At 37.1% G+C, this 13,980-nt stretch overlaps 1 protein-coding gene across 5 annotated transcripts in view; it reads left to right on the top strand.

Moving 5' to 3' along the window:
- LOC117400479 (solute carrier family 22 member 23) overlaps positions 1–10,521 on the top strand; it is a 76,432-nt gene extending 65,911 nt beyond the window's left edge. For all 5 annotated transcript variants that reach the window (XM_059022695.1, XM_059022697.1, XM_059022699.1 and 2 more), the window contains 2 exons: positions 98–221; positions 7,541–10,521. In XM_059022695.1, coding sequence (XP_058878678.1) covers positions 98–221; positions 7,541–7,901 — 485 coding nt within the window. In that variant the 3' untranslated portion in view covers positions 7,902–10,521. The remainder of the gene's footprint in view (positions 1–97; positions 222–7,540) is intronic.
- Positions 10,522–13,980: the final 3,459 nt, after the last annotated feature.

The raw sequence follows: 13,980 nt of genomic DNA, 5'->3' as shown, positions 1-13,980 counted from the left end.
CAGACAATGAAGTTCCTGTAAAAAACACAAATGTCCTCCTGTAAATATTACTGATTCCGCAAGATGCCAATCAAGGATTTTTCACCTTCTTTTTCAGATTTAAAAGAGACTATCAACAGAAAGTTCTCCATTGCCTTTTCCATCATAGGAATGTTTTCATCCCATGCTGTCGGGAGCCTGAGCATTTTCTTCTGTGCGGAAATCACCCCCACAGTCATCAGGTGAGTGAAAGGGAGGGAACCCAAAACTTTAATATACAGTAGGGCCTGTCCTATCCGATTGAACTGGTTCCAGGGGTCTATCAGATGTGAAAATATCGTATTTCAGAGGGAGTCATTACACTACATTGTAGTGGGTTTATTAATGTCGGGCATTATAAATGAACACTCAACATGTGTTAAACCGAGAAAAAAATTGTTTAAGAAAAAAAAAATAATAATAATGTTTAGAAAAAGCACACACATTGGTTGTTTCAGCTTTATAATGATACAGTAATTATATTGGTTCCTTCCTTTCTTGTTTTCTCTTATTGAGCATGATTAAACTGGGCAGTTTGTTTCACGTCAAGTGACAGCATGTAAAAAGTGAAACTGAATTCCCAGACTTCTACTGTAGGTGTAATATATTTGTATCATTCTAGCTAGTAGGGTGTATTTTAACTATCTAAACAGCTGCAGATATCAACACTGTCATCCTAAAACTTAATGCTGCTCTGATGCAGACCCCTTTACATTGACTGTTGTATTCTGTGAAGTTAATAAATTGGTCTTTACTGAAAAAGGAGTTCCTCCTCCCTTCTTAACATGCACCGACTGCAAATTAGGATATGCAGGAAATGGCTGAATCTTGTATGTCCAGAAACCTGTATAAGCAGGTATACAGTAATGTAATTGCAGTTTGACTGTTTTTGACTGTGTATCTTGTCTCTCTAATGAATTATCCTCAGGTAATGTAATTGTAGTTTGACTGTTTGTTTGACTGTGTATCTTGTCTCTCTAATGAATTATCCTCGGGTAATGTAATTGTAGTTTGACTGTTTTGACTGTTTATCTTGTCTCTCTAATGTAACTAAAATGTAGATCCGCAGTAATACTGCAAAAGTATCATAGGTGCATATTTTGAAAGAATTAATTTAGTAAATTTGAGGCAAGCGCTTATTATTTTGCAAAACTAGAACCAAACGACTAAGTAATGTATATTTCTCTTGGACCCTGTTCACACTACTGTGCTGGCCCCTGCTACAGTGCCTATAGAAAGTCTACACCCCCTTGAACTTTTTCCACATTTTGTTGTGTCAGTGCCTCAGAGTTTCATGCATTTAAATGAGGATTTCTTTCCACCTGTCTACACAAAATACTCCACACTGTTAAGGGGAAAAAAGTTTTTATTGAGAAAAAAAATTATATATTAAAAATACAAAACTGAAAGATCATAATTGGATATGTCTCCACCCCCTGAGTTAATACTTGGTGGAAGCACCTTTGGCAGCAATTACAGCTGTGAGTCTGTTGGGATAGGTCTCTACCAACTTTGCACACCTAGATTTGGCAATATTTGACCATTCTTCTTTACAAAACTGTTCAAGCTCTGTCAGTGTCCTTGAGGAGCGTTGATGGACAGCAATCTTCAAGTCATGCCACAAATTTTCGATTGGATTTAGGTTGGGGCTCTGATAGGCCACTCAAGGACATTTATATTTTTGTTCCGTAGCCACTCCAGTGTAGCTTTGGCTGTGTGCTTTGGGTTGTTGTCATGCTGAAAGGTGAACTTCCGTCCCAGTTTCAGCTTTCTTGCAGAGGGCAGCAGGTTTTCCTCAAGGACTTCTCTGTACTTTGCTCCATTCCTTTTCCCTTCTATCCTGACAAGTGCCCCAGTCCCTGCCGATGATAAACATCCCCATAACACGATGCTGCCACCACCATGCTTCACAGTAGGGATGGTGTTGTTTGGGTGATGCGCTGTGTTGGGTCATGGTGGCAGGGACAATTGGGCAAGCGTGAACAGGGTCAGTGGACCAATATAAAGGTTTATTCACCAGTCCCATCAGAAGGGATAAACCCCAGAACTTTTTCATTCCAATTAAATTCGTGGGGACCCATTTGTGCACCCTAGAATATCGCCCCAGGTTGTCCCCATATTGTGCCATGTATTGCTGGGCATACAAATTGGTCTGAAATAACCAAATACTCAAAAAAGTCATCAGTGATGAACAACTGGAAGAAGTCAATTGGGGTCAGTCCATTTGTGTTGACCCTGGTATCTAGTGTGCCAGAAAAAGGTGGAATTTGAGGCTGGATGTTGCTAGGGGGGGTCCAATCGTAGAGTGTCTGAAATCCACCACCCCTTGGTCCAGGCCCTGCTGTACCCTGTTCTGGTAGGGGCTCAGGCTCAATGTCCATTGGCTCCTCTTCCTCACTACTGCTGGATTTCTCACTGGAGGAAGAGTCACTCGGTACATATTCACTACCAGAGTCATCAGGCACAAAATCACCCTCTGAGTCTGACTCCATTAGGAGGTCAGCAACAGTCTCTGCACTGAGCTGCTTTCTTGCCATTTTACTGAGTAAAACTTCACAATTAACAATAAAATAATAAAAACACAAATAAATTTCAATGCCAATTTATCCCAATTCCAATATAATTATATTCTATATATTTTTTTTAAATGAAGCAAATGAAAACTTAAAATCAATTCAAATTGTTGGGAAAGGAAAAAAAATGGATCTGTACAGTATTTATTGAAAAACCAACCCCCAAAAATCCTTCATTACTGTCAAATTTGTAGAAAATATATGACTTAAATCAATAAATACTAAAGAAAAAAAGAAATAAAGTGGGGAAAAAAATCTAAATACTGAATAGGAAATAATCTGATCTGAAATATGCAATGCTGTCACAGTAGAAAATTGATAATACAATTATATCCTATTATGTTGTGAGAGGAGAGGTGATATTATTATTATTATTATTATTATTATTATTATTATTATTATTATTATTTTTAAAGCCAATCCTCACAATTGACAGTACAATATATGTTTTAAATAATGTAAAGGTTGTTGTTGTGTTTTTTTTTTTTTAATTTATGGAGCAAAAGAAAAATAAATTAAAAGCAATAACTATATATTGTATACAATCAAAATGATTTTATGAAACAGGGATGAGAGAAAAATCTGATTTTAGTAGAAAATGAAAAACCACTCTTCCCTAGAAACAAATTGTTGTCCAATCGGAGAGAGGAGGTGAAAAAAATATACTGTATAACCTAAAAAATAAAATACATTTTAATCAATTGTTATTTAAAAAAACAAACAAAAAGAAAGGAAAAAAAATCAAATGACCTGGAAACAAAATCTGATGATGAATAAAAGTGAAAAAAAAGAAAAATTAAAAAGGGAGGGGGGGGGGGGGGGGCGGTAGAATTATGAAGATCACATAAATATAAAGTAATAGTAAATAGAGGGATTACAAAAATAATGTTCTTAGAAAAATATGTCAAACAGATGTAAATGTAAAATGGATTGTGAAAAGTCAAACTCACTAGACTAGTTTCTCTCCAACACCAACTGAACCAGACACAACTGAGATACAAGGTTTCATGCAGTGACTATATAGCAAAGACATGTGTTTCCTAATGTTGTGTTGGCCTGTTTACACCATGTGACAAAAAAAAAAATAGATTCAAACTGCAGTACCTCCCACACACTTGATATGTTACAACAGTGTTATGTGATGACAGCGAGGAGCAGGAAGTATCTTCCTCTACCATCATATAAACAAATCAAGATGTAGTCAAATACAGTATTAGGCAGATGTTTCTGCTAATTTCATGAAACACAGGTCAATAAAACAGCTACTAATCACAGGTAAACGTTTTTTTTTATTATCAATCCACATTGAAAAGAAAACGAAAGTTTAATTCATTCGGGAAGTTTCACAGTACAAGCCAAAGATAGCCACCGCTTGCGTTCAAATAGGCTGTAAATTACATTTAACAACTGCATCTAATTTTAAATATATTTTGTCAGTGAAATATAGTGAAATTAAAGCCAACGACTGAATATGTTATGTAATAGCTCCTCAATGAGCGACCCAGTTGGACGTACCAAGTACGTCCTTAGCACTGGGGAAGCGATTTTTTTGGACGTACCAGGTACATCCGTAGCACACAAGGTTAATGTTATGGTGTGTAATGGGGTGACATTCCGAGCTTATGCCCACCCACAATCCCATTATTCTCACAAGAACACAGAGGTATTTAGAACGCAGGACACAGCAACTTGCTAATGTTCACAGGTATAAATATAGATACTTCACTCAGATTGCAAATGACTAACGACATATAAAAAAGTCTCTGACATAGAAAATCTGTGTTTTTCCTTATTCCACAGCAAACAGATTCCTAGGGTCCCAGCTACTGAGCTACATAATCAAATTGGTAATGTGATATGAAGAGGAGGCTCCAAGTCTGCTTTGCGTTCATTTATATGTAAAGGCCTGGTCCTGGATTGCCGGCCCTGGGCCACATCGAAACGATGGCCTAAATCTAGGCTGGCCCTGGGCTGCCTTTTCTTTTTTGGAGTGTTCACATATGAGAAAAAGCACCCCCAGGCGGCCTTAAATCGCAAGTGTGAATGGGGTCTTAGCTGAGCATTTACATTGTGCTGGACCAAGCTTTGCCCACTTTAATTCATTCAGCTTTGTTTAGTTCAACTTTATTTTCTAAAAATCTTTTTTTTAATTCTTCAAACATCTGACGGTACAATACAATGCCTACCTTCTCTCAATATTGCCCATAGGTATTGTCTCACAATGCTCTCTGTGCTGCCTCTCCTTCAGAAGGAGATATTTAACTGTGTGTCATTCCTCTCTCACATAGTCCCAGTAAATCAAGGTGACATATAGTCTGAATCTAACTGGAAAACAATTCTCCATCTAGTGAAAAAAGGATGCTGGAGCAACGTGGTGGAGAGGAATGTCTATAATGTTGTCTTTTGTTCAGATTTAGTGACACTTTTTCCACAGTAAGATCAGTCACCTGCTGTATAGCATCCTTGAGTTGGTAAGGTGCTTCTGTCTTTTTTTCCATAGCCACCATTAGCAGAGGAACCCTGAGAGATACATAAAAAAGCTATGCTATTTACAAACCAATCTTTCACCCTATCCTGGGAGACTGGATTGTTTGTCCATTAACTCCTTCAAGGATTCTTTCCTGGACAGAAAAACAATATAGTAATTAGTCTATATAGCAATTCATCTTATAAACCAAAAAGCAATTGAGGTTTGTGTGAAAGTGGCTTCCTGCCATAGTGACCTGTATTAAAAACGTGAACATCTCTCATTGGCATTGAGGTGTGGGTTTCATTGGGCAGTGTTGCAGTACATTTGTCTAAAAGGACACACAATGCTGCTGTATAAGCTTAGTACCATTTGTGTAATGTTCTTTGCATACCTTGTTGAAAAATATTTATAGAAGGTGAACTGCTTTGTGAACTAAACAGTAATATCTTACAGCTCTATTCAGCCTTTGTGGCTGCTGCTACAGTAAGTGTCCTATCATGTCTTGATAGAAATTACTGTTTGTAAGAGGTAAGTATAGCACTTTGAAGAAAATAGTCAAGTTGTATTTTTATGAGAAATTTGTCAGTCTTTGTGAGATGGTCATTTTGTAAATGTGTGTTCATGGTGTGGTCTGATTACTTGGCTCTGTCTTAAACTTGTCAATAAGGGGCGATGTATCATTTAAAGAGCTCTTCAGCTGGGTGCATACATTGCACTTTGAAATATGTGCAGCTGCAATTGCAGTTCCTGGAAATCCCCATTTTTAAAAACAGCCTCAAGAAAAGCAACAGCAACAGCTTTCTAATCTGCTACCTTCCAACCCGTTTTATCGAGTTGGTGCAGCATTGCAGGGGCACTGCAGCAAGACGAGGATTTGGATTTTTAACCATGTGCTGTAGATTGTTTTGCCAGAAAGAGAGGATACTGCAGTGTATAGATATGTCTTTTTTTTTTTTTTCAATATCTTCAGAAGTTTGTTATTGAGTTTCCGTTTCTTTTAGAATTCTGCACAATTGAGTTTTCATGGTTAGGAATGGTAGTGAACAGAAACAGGATGCTTCTTGTTTTTACATTCCTAGGTCTTTCTGCAATGTATTTAATAATGTTTTTTCTTCAGGGCATGTCAACTCAAAATTCATATATAAATAGTAAAAAGACATTTGAAAGATCTGTTCATAGTGGATTCCTATCCTTCCTGTCAACACAAGCAGACACGATACAGAGATATAAACAGTGAAACAAACTTTTATCAGAGGAACACGACATCATTTATTTCCCTTGTCTGATAGATGTTTTGAAAACCAGAATTTGTGATGGCACAGGCTGTATTGTGACACTGCTGTTTCTGCCCTTGCTGGGTTCAGTAAAATTTTCTGTGGAGAGTAAGACAACAATATTTATTTTTTATTATTGAACCAGCAATATGTATGCTTTGCAACATGTGGGATTAACATTCTGTTATGCCTGGCCTTTTTAATATGGTGTCATATTTTCTGTACTTGTTGACTTGCCCATACATTGAGACTGCACGTTCTGCATCCACTTTTTGGTTGGAAGTCAAGGCAAAGCTTTGCCAAGTTATACAGATGTGAAAATCGATTAGAAACAGCCCAAAAACTCGGTCACACAAGGGCGTCTGGCATACTTTAATAAAGGCAATGTATGCAACACGTTCGTTGTCCCATGTTATTTGTCCCATCCAATAATTTATTTTATTAGTACAGAGTCAAAACAATGAAAACGTGGCTATTCGGCTCTACAATTCCAACTGCGAAAAAGTAAGCAGCAGGTTGAAGCGAGGTGGCTGTGCTGGATCGTTTTAGTATTGATTTAAGTTGCAGACAGGAATATTTTTTGTTTGGGCTGACTTTCCAGTTTGGTTTCTGAAAGCTGTTTATTTTACGTTCTGTTCAGCAGCCTCTGTAGTAGCCTTTTGTTTAATATGTGATTCTGAAGTAAATAGCAATCGATCGTATTTTCTCCAAAGACACATTAAGATATGCAAAACAATTACCTCAATCTGCATGTACAGTTTCTTTGGGAAATATCTTGAAACGATCATCAGCCAAAATATACTTTTGCTTTTTTTGTCGTCCATTTCTACTATTTTACCTCCAATGCTGAAAACTAGATTTTACAACCTAAATCAAAACAATGCAGCACCAACTTTGTCCCACCCCCGACAGCACTGTACAGATCACATAAAAAAAAGCAGTACAGACGCACTGATAGGCTGATTAAAACTTTGTCATTTGAATAGTAAACAAGAACATTAACTGCTTTGGAGAATTTCTTTTGTAAATGTGACTTTTTTTTGTTTGTTTGTTTTTTGCTTAAGCGCAATGCACACAGGACGGCGAAGGAATCAAATTTAGGTAGACCCCTATTCATGAGCCACTGGGCAAGCTATAGTTATCTGCGTGGTGCATTAAGTCACAGGGATAGATTGTAACTCTAATTGCCTGTTTTCTGTCAACAGGGGTGGAGGGCTGGGCTTGGTTCTGGCAAGCGCTGGGTTTGGAATGCTGACCGCCCCCATCATGGAGCTGCATAACCAGAAAGGCTACTTCCTGCACCATGTGATTTTCGCCTGCTGCACCCTTATCTGCATTATCTGCATTCTGCTGCTGCCCGAGAGCAGGCGCCAAAACCTTCCAGAGACCATTTCAGACGGGGAGGGGTACATGCGACAACCCCTGCTGCCGCCAAAGAAGGGGGGCGAGCAGCCTCTCTTGTTAACAAACTCTGAGCTGAAGGATTATTCGGGAATCCACGAAACTCCTGTCCATCGCGCAGCCAGCTCTGAAAGCAACACAGCTAATGTGGTGAAATCCTCATGATTGGTTTGCCTCCTGGTGAATCCATAGTTTGTGGCTGAGGAAGCAGAGATTGTTTTGCACCGGTCTGAGCAAAGAAAAAAACTACAATAAAAAATGATTGCTTTGATTCAATTAGTTCACTCGGTTTAGTTGATCATTGCTAAACATGTGGGGTTCTTGTATAACCATCACATCTAAAGTGAAGGACGTGGGAGATGTCATTGAAGAGGATTTTAGTAAATAAATCATTTAAAGACTTTTCAGGCATTTAATAAACAAGGCGGCATTAAATCAGATGTGGTAGATGACAAAATGAGTGGTGGTGGTTTAGTGATCTCACCGGTTTATTAAATAGCAATTTTGATGATTAATCATGAAAATTGGTGATATAGTACTGATCACATTTAACCAACATATACAACTATGACTGGGTTTTGGTTAAAAAATAGGCTAAACTTCAAACCCACTTTAAAAAAAAAAAAAAAAAAAAAAGAAACCTGGTTGAGCTGTATAATATTTTGGGTCTGTTTTGAGGAGTTTTTACAGCCAGTTGTAATGTGCTCTTAAGTGTTTTATTGTGATGTTCCTGGTTCTGTTTTCAGGTCATTTAGTTCTAAACCACTCTACTGGAATGTAAAAAATAATGTATGATTTTACCTTGTTTACTGTGTTATTTCAAAGTGAATTCTATCCAACTTTGCACATTTTACAAGTCATGGGTCATGTTTTTGCTTGAAATATTTGAGGATTTGATGAGACCGCTTATATTAGTTAAACACTTCTGAGCAATTATTGGGAATCGCAGGGTTTGTTTGCCCTCCATAGCTATTTATAGTATAGCTCACAACTTTATTCTTTTAGCATAGTTGAGCATTTTAGCATACACAGAACATGCACTGCTAATAGAGCACTGTTAAAGCCAAGTTTGTGTGATTTAAGAAAACTGTTATTTTCCTAACCCTCAACCTGAAAAACATAGATGACCCACGTATACAAAATAAATAATAATTTGAATACAAACTACACTGCAATCTAAAAAATGTGGTGAAGGATTTTATTAATGAATGAATACATAGATGAATGTACACTAATCACGTTTTTTTTTATCATGTTTTTTATTCTAATGCATTTGTGTATAAGCCATACATGTTAAAATAAACAAGTTTATTTATTAATTCCTAATTTTAATGTACATAATAACATATACTTTCTTTTTTTTATTTAGAAGATGAGGAAATTGATGGCTGGGGTTCTGTACATGTTGCAGGTTTAGTTAAGGTGGGGATTTCCTGGAAATCTTCATTTCCAGGATCAATTGGACCACAGTCTGTGTATCCCTTGTGTTTTCTCAAACTAAGGAAAGCTTTCCTCCTACTGCATACTCCTCCAATCTAGAAATCAAAATCATAACCACTTGCCAAATTTCTTGAAATGACTGGTGTAAAAGGGACCAAATCACTGCTCTTGCCACTCAGAGAAAGGAGCAGTAGTGACAGTTCCTGATGACTCCCCCTCATTCATGCTGCGTTCCAGTCACAGCTGAATGTCATCACCACTGGCACTGCCAGTAAGCAAACCAGAAGCTTTGAGAAGGCAGTCTTTAGTAGTTTGCCATGTCTCAATTTCTTATCAGATCAAAAAGACATTTAAAATAATATACAGCTTTGACCAAACGTTTATCACCCTATAGAATTAACTGATTTTACTTCAAAAAGTTGTATGAAACCTGGCTCCCGAGTGGCGCATCCTGTAAAGACGCTCCACGTGAAGTGCAGGATGCGCTCTATAGTCTGGACGTCGTGAGTTCGAGTCCAGGCTATTCCTTTGCCGACCGAGGACGGGAGCTCCCAGTGGGCAGCGCTCAATTGGCCGAGCACAGCCCGGGGGGAGGGAAAGCTAGGTAGGCCAGGGTGTCCTCGGCTCACCATGCACCAGAGACCCCTGTAGTCTGGCCGGGCGCCTGCGGGCTTACATGTAAGCTGCCTGAGAGCTGCGTTGTCCTCCGACGCTGTAGCTCTTGGGTGGCTGCATGGTGAGTCCGCAGTGTGAAAAAAAAGCTGTCAGCTGACAGCACACGCTTCGGAGGACAGGATGTGTTCGTCTTCGCCCTCCCGAGTCAGTGCAGGGGTGGTAGCGCTGTGCTGAGCCTAAAAATAATTGTCCATTTCCAAATTGGGGAGAAAATAATAAAAATAATTGACAACTAAATTTATATTTAAAAAAAAAGAAAAATTGATTTACAGTATAATTGTAAATCTCAAAAAACTACTCACTTCTAAATCTTTTGTAGTCATTTTTGTATTACTTTAGTATAAATACATGTTAATTTGGATACATATGTTGTTTTTTTCTGACTTTATGTGAACGAAAAGACACAAATTCGCCCGTTTTCTCATTGGAAATAGGTCAATTTCAAAATATCACTGTCCTGGTCACAAAAGCAAAGTTTGTGGGGAATAATATCCATTTTCTATACTTTTGAGGCATAAGCAATTAGGAAATAACACTTACTACCCAGGAACCAAAAAAAAAAAAAAAATTGTTACACGGTGTAATTTCCCATATACTTAATGAAAAACTGACAAAAATTGATATCTAATATGAAATACTGTAACGCTATTGTGGATTTCGGTAGACTTTTGCGATATCAATGTGCAGTTTTGATTTCATTCTTTTTAAAAAAAAAAAAAAATTATTTTAATCCTAAAATTCTAGGGGATGCAAAACTTTGCCATAGCTGTATGTGTGATATATATATATATATATATATATATATATATATATATATATATATATATAATATATATATATATATATTAAACACCTGCTACCATTCATTTCTCAAATGACAGGTGATTTGTTTCATTGTCTAAAGCAGTAAGTCTTTGTCCCTTAAATACTGATTAAACTAAATACATAATTTGAAAAAGATACAACTGTATCACCGCAGCAAACAGTGGTCCATTAGGGATAGAGATAAGACTCCCATTACACAGCAATTTGAGCCATGACAGTTTTTTTTTTTTTTTTTCAACCCCACACTGTAATACAATGAGTGTCTTCTGTCTAACCCTGCAGGAACTATGGGCTGCTCACTAATAATGTAAATAGTTCTGAGTGCAGTTAAGACATGTCCAGGAAGGTTTGCAGTTGGTGAAAAGGTTTCAATACATTGCTACTGCTGCATCTGAAAAGTGTTTTGAAACACTCCAAATGGGAAAGCTTGTGTAATGCCAAATGCCCAGAGTTCCATAAATCACCCATTCAGATAATCTGGTACACTAAATCTGACCATTCAAGGGTAATAGAACTGGTTGTGAGAGCCTGTAACCTGGCGGTGGAAAATGTCCTCTTTTCATAAAAGTGCCCTGCTGACACTGTGTTGGCATGGCATTTGACTGGTGAGAAAGCACTGTTGTTAGTGTTACCACATGTGATTTTCTTTTATTGTGTAAGCAGTAGGCAAGGCCTTTTATATTAACTTGAACGTGTGTTTTAGTACTTGCTGATATAATGCTCATGTGGACACAACCTGAAATGAAGTACTGGAAACTGTTACATGTTTGATGTCTGCATGACATTACTTTGTGTCAACTTACATATTTGTATATGTACACAAATAAAAAGCAATATCTGTAGTGTGTTGTTTTTTTAATATTAACTTGTTGTTAGCTATTGAACTGAACAGGCTGTGTGGACCCTGCCCATCTCACTAACAAATGTTTTTTTCTTAATTCTGCAACATAAAGATATAGACTTTTTATATATAGATATACTGTAATTGATGAACAAGAGGAGAAGATGCTAGAGGGGTAGATTAATTAAAATATTAGCAAATGTCAAACTCTTGGAATAATTACTTCAGCAATTAAATTCAGCACTAACTTGATTATGCAGTGAATGAATTTGAAATTCTTATAGTAATGCTGTCCTTGGTAGGTCTACTGTTATGCGTGTTGGCGTATGCGCTTCTAACAGAATATACGTTGTTACTAATAGTACACTGAGATGTGCCATGTAAAGACATTGTACATTGGATTCATTCCTTCAATTGCCATCAATTATCTGTAAATAATGCATGTAAATTAGTTACACACCCGATTAATTTTGTACTTTCAGTACAAAGGTGACTAATTTAAAGAACTCTTACTATTCCAGGAAGGGCAGGTGTCACCTTACAGTAAGATTTAATATTAGTACCGGATTGCCACCAGTCCTGTTCTAGCAGGGTTTCCTGTAGGTATCCATGAGCATTGAAATGGTGGTTTGCTGGACACCAGCAGTAATGGAACCTTATGGAGATAATCATAAAATAGAACTGTGTATCAACTATAAAGCTTATGTCAAAACATCCGTGTCATTGATATGGCCAAAGCAATGCAGCAGTGAAATGACAGATTGTTACTGGACAGCACTCACTGATAATGGAACTCAAATAATACAATAACTCAAAAGCGTACCAACTCTATGCAGCTGTAGCTTCAAAAGTCACAAAATCTCAATATGGCAGTTGATAAGTAATCAATGTCCTGCTCAGCATCACATTTAGCAATGTCCAAATAACCTAGCAAATTAAAAATCCCCAACTCAAAGGCTTTCGGCAGTGGCAGCTTTGCAAAAAAAATAAATAAACTAGCAGTAAAGGGTTAATTCTACTTTTACAACACCCACAATTAAACCTGAACATAATACATATGTATACAATACCCTGAAGTGGTCAGTCTTAATCATCCAAAAAGTCATGACCCAATATGTGGCTATTACAGGTTGAATTCCAAAGTGAAGGGTGCTGTTAGATTTTAACTAAGGAGTTTCCATAGCACTGAAAATATGAAGTTTCCAGATTAAATGGTTTATGAGATTAGTAGTTGTAGTAGATGCGGCATCAGAGGGTTTGCAAAAACATTCAAGCTTTCCTCACAGGGATGATAATTATTAGACAAAAAAAGAAAGAAATATGAATTATTACTTTTTCCAGAATTTGTATTTTAATTTTGGACCAAACTGAAAAGTAGCCCAACCTTTTAAGATTGTGATGGTAAAGGTATGCTTGTGAATTTTCTGAACAAAATTCTCTTCATGTTTCTAGGGCTCTGAATAAGATCCGTGTACTGCCATCTTTTGGGTAAAACTGGAACTGCACAGGACTAAATTAATTTAGTGTAATACTTTTTACAACAGGGCTTCTCAAACTGTCGTGGGGACCCCCTGTGGCTGCTGGTTTTCATTCCAACCGAGCTCTCAGTTACTTAACTAGACCCTTAATTGAACTGATCATTTGCCGAATTAGACCTTTTTACTTGTTTTCACCTCTTAAAAAGTTAGCTATAACATTTGAACTGGAACCGTTTAAGAGCTGAAAACAAGTAAAAATGTCTAATTAAGCAAATTTAGTTCAATTAAGGGTCTAGTTAAGCAATTAAGAGCTCGGTTGGAATGAAAACCAGCAGACACAGGGGGTCCCCATGACAGAGTTTGAGAAGCCCTGTTTTAGAACGAACATTCCACATAGCTTAACCACTGCTGCCCAAACCCGGTCCTGGAGAGCCCCTATTCAGCAGGTTTTATAGGTAACCTTTAATCATCAATTTCTTAACACCTGGAACAATTTCACTGAGATCAATTAAGCAGGTGATTTATTAAAATGAAGTCATTTAGAGATCATTTGGTACAAAAAATGAACTACCCTTTTCAGCCCTCAATGGCCTGGATTACATGCTGGGAAAATGTCATGACTTATCTGTCTACTGTCATGACTTATTTAAGGTGGTACGGCTGAATTATAATTTTAGAAAATTTTGGTTTGTTTAATTTAACAATTCCTGCTTTGAAACTTCATGTTGTATTTGATTTTTGTATAATTAATGTATTACTTTTGTATTCAAACATAAACCAAAACTAACAAATTGTAATCCAGACCGTACCACCTTAAATAAATCATGACAGTAAACAAGTCATGACATTTTCCCAGCATGTAAACTGGCCCAATGACCAGAGTTTCCTTAACTGAACAAGTTATTTGCTTAATTGATCAATAATTTCCATGTGTTCCCAGTCTTTAGAAATTTGCGATTTAGGGTGACCTACAAAACTTACTGGA

Source organism: Acipenser ruthenus, chromosome 4 (genome assembly GCF_902713425.1).
Source record: "Acipenser ruthenus chromosome 4, fAciRut3.2 maternal haplotype, whole genome shotgun sequence".
Lineage (NCBI taxonomy): Eukaryota > Metazoa > Chordata > Actinopteri > Acipenseriformes > Acipenseridae > Acipenser > Acipenser ruthenus.
The sequence above is the reverse complement of the archived record's forward strand: the minus strand, read 5'-3'. Positions and strand labels throughout refer to the sequence as shown.